Source organism: Morone saxatilis, unplaced genomic scaffold, assembly GCF_004916995.1.
Source record: "Morone saxatilis isolate NCDOM2014 unplaced genomic scaffold, NCSU_SB_2.0 Contig12, whole genome shotgun sequence".
NCBI lineage: Eukaryota > Metazoa > Chordata > Actinopteri > Moronidae > Morone > Morone saxatilis.
Genome location: NW_023339674.1, coordinates 11,068,382 through 11,071,144, shown reverse-complemented (window position 1 = coordinate 11,071,144; position 2,763 = coordinate 11,068,382). Strand labels below are relative to the sequence as shown.

Genomic DNA, 2,763 nt, shown 5'->3' with positions numbered 1-2,763 from the left:
TGTCTATCCAGATCACACATTACCCTCTGTCAAAGCTACACAGTGCAAAGTGCAGCAGAAATAAATAAGTTAAAGCTCCTTCACAACACTAGCTCACACTGACAAGGAATACATCCCACCCATAAGAGCCTATGTGGAACATATGAAACTCAAACATTAGCTGGCTACTGAAATACTATAACTCAACATTAATTTAACGTTATATGGTGGTATAGCTGAATTAGTGTTAGCCAAACTTAGGTCTTGAAGAAATCCTTCTGAATATAAACTTGAATATGTATAATGTCTATCCATTATGTTTTTCCAAAGACCCCTGCCCTGTGAACTACTGCACATGGCCTAGTTACACCACCTTCTTTATAAAACCTTCTCCCACCCTCTTTACTGGAGCAACACAGCTTGTCTGCAGTCCAAATATTGAGAAACAGTGTTACAAATAGACTCTCCATTCCTGTTGATAACAAGTAAAATATAAACCCTAATTCAATATGTTTGAAAAACAACATGGCACATACCTATGCAGTTGCTGACGTTACAAGATGTGGTGGAAAGAAGAAAACACAGAGAAAAAACACGCCAAGACAAAAACGATTAAATGATTAAATCATTTTGTATAAAAGGAATCTTTATTTACAGTTTGCCAGCAGATGGAGGTTGCAGCAGTTCTTACGTGTCACAGTCTTTAGTCGGTAGTCCATCTCCTTAGAGAAAACACTTTGTAACTACCAGAATAAAAAAACTAAATATGTTTTCTTCAGCCGCCATGTGTTCTGTCTGTGAGTTGCTCTCTGTGATGGTCATGTGCTCCAGACTCGGAAACATTAATGTTTTCAGTATGCAGCTCAGCATGACTTTAAAGGTTGACTGTGGCACTGGAAGAACCGGGGTGAGTGGCTGAGCAGAGTTTGGTTCTAGAAGGCCAGTTTCTTCATGAGTAGGTAGACCCTGGAGTCCACCTCAAAGCCATGAAGGTTGTTGGCGTCTCCCTGCAGCCTCATGAGGAGGCCGCCGTAAGACACGTAGGCAGAGCTGGGAGAAGGAGCACATCCATGCAACTTGATTAAAGCCAACAAATGAGGGAGCTTCCAAAAGTTTGTAAAACACTGATGACAGTTTGATAATGACATCTCATTATCTCTCACACACACTCTCTCTCTCTCACACACACACAGACTTTTGTTGAGCAAGTCAATGACTTTCCATCAATGCCATACACAATTGTTGGTGATAATTTGCTGACAATGGTGTACTGATGATTTACACTTACAAGCAACCAACAGTGTGTGTTCGTCAGCCATTTATTTTGTTACTGTGGTAATTACTGTCCTAATAATGTATTAATAACAACTAAAATGCTACTTGTAATTATTCTAATGGTTTATTTGGCTATGTTGTTTTATTAACATATAAAGGGTTAGGCAGAGCAATTAAAAATCAATCAATCAATCTAAATCAATCAAGTACACTCACAGTCGTGTTGCTGCTTCTGTTGAAGTCTCATCGCCCTCAATCTTGTAAACCTTCCCATACATCACATAATCAAACTGGTCAGCTCTGGAAATACAAACAAGGTTAAATTAGAGAGAGAAAAAAGGAGCAGAAAGTACAGGGGACAGTCACACATACAAACACACACAAATGGTATTTAATCCTTAAAATAAAAAAAGACCACCAAATTAGGATTGTATGATATATATTGGGCCAATATACTGCTGCTTGTTAAAGGGAAATTAGATATTGAAATTATAGCCTCTACATTATCAGTCCATAATACCACTACTAATAACAACAACAATAATAATAAACTATTTTGAATTCTTATGCAAAATGTTTGATAGGCTTTACGTTATATGAAAGCCAAAATATGTTTGTGAAGTTTTTAAATAGCATTTGTCACCAACGTTAAATGCATCAATATATGAAGACAAACTGTCATACCTAGATGGCCGGTCATCCTGAGGATTGTACTCTCCGTCATCTGGTGTTCCATCTTCATATAACGTGCTGGCAATAACCAGTCTGAACTTGTCACCTTAATAAAATGGACAAATGCAGATAAAGTGGGTTTAGTAATAGTACAAGTGAGTGTACCCATGTGACCAACTTTTCAAAAAGTAGAGCAATTGCTTTATCGAGAGGTGCACTGATAACACGTACATGACCATACTGTATACAAGCTGATTTGAGAATACGATCGTGACAAAAGCAACCATTAAATGACTGAAAGTCTGTAACTTAAAATACATATACACAAAGACTAAATGGTTGCTCCTTACCAAGATCAACAGGATAGATCTGAATGTTCACATCCAAGATGAGGTCCATCTTAAAAGATTCACTTTCGCAATGTAGACGAGACACTGTAGCAAATAACAAGTAACATTGTACAGTTTGGATTAGCTCAAAATGAATGAATGAAAACAACACAGGATTCATGATAGAAATCAAATGTAAATAAAGAGATGCAAAAGAGAGAAAAACATCTGAGTGTTTAGCCTGAGAGCTGCTAGACTTTATGATATTAAGATCATGTGATATTTATTTAAAAATGAAGTGATGGTTGATTACCTGCAGAAATGACCAGGATAGTAGTAAAGACCAGAGACTATTACAACATACAAGCATTTGGCTATTGGCTGGTGTTTCCACCGTAAACCGTTTCACGCACCTCTGTCAAACTTCTTGCCATCGGGATCGATGTCCTTTACATCAAAAATATCTTCAAACAGAATTCCAGCCATCTCTGTTCTGGTCTATAAACTT

At 37.4% G+C, this 2,763-nt stretch overlaps 1 protein-coding gene across 1 annotated transcript in view; it reads right to left on the bottom strand.

Annotated features, from left to right (window-relative positions):
• Positions 1 to 591: 591 nt before the first annotated feature.
• Positions 592 to 2,763, bottom strand: part of polr2h (RNA polymerase II, I and III subunit H) — a 2,799-nt gene continuing 627 nt past the window's right edge. The window contains exons 2-6 of the mRNA XM_035653421.1: positions 2,669 to 2,760; positions 2,277 to 2,360; positions 1,939 to 2,032; positions 1,471 to 1,554; positions 592 to 1,029 (exon numbers count right to left, since the gene is read on the bottom strand). Of these exons, the coding sequence (XP_035509314.1) occupies positions 912 to 1,029; positions 1,471 to 1,554; positions 1,939 to 2,032; positions 2,277 to 2,360; positions 2,669 to 2,741 (453 nt within the window). The 5' untranslated portion in view covers positions 2,742 to 2,760 and the 3' untranslated portion in view covers positions 592 to 911. The remainder of the gene's footprint in view (positions 1,030 to 1,470; positions 1,555 to 1,938; positions 2,033 to 2,276; positions 2,361 to 2,668; positions 2,761 to 2,763) is intronic.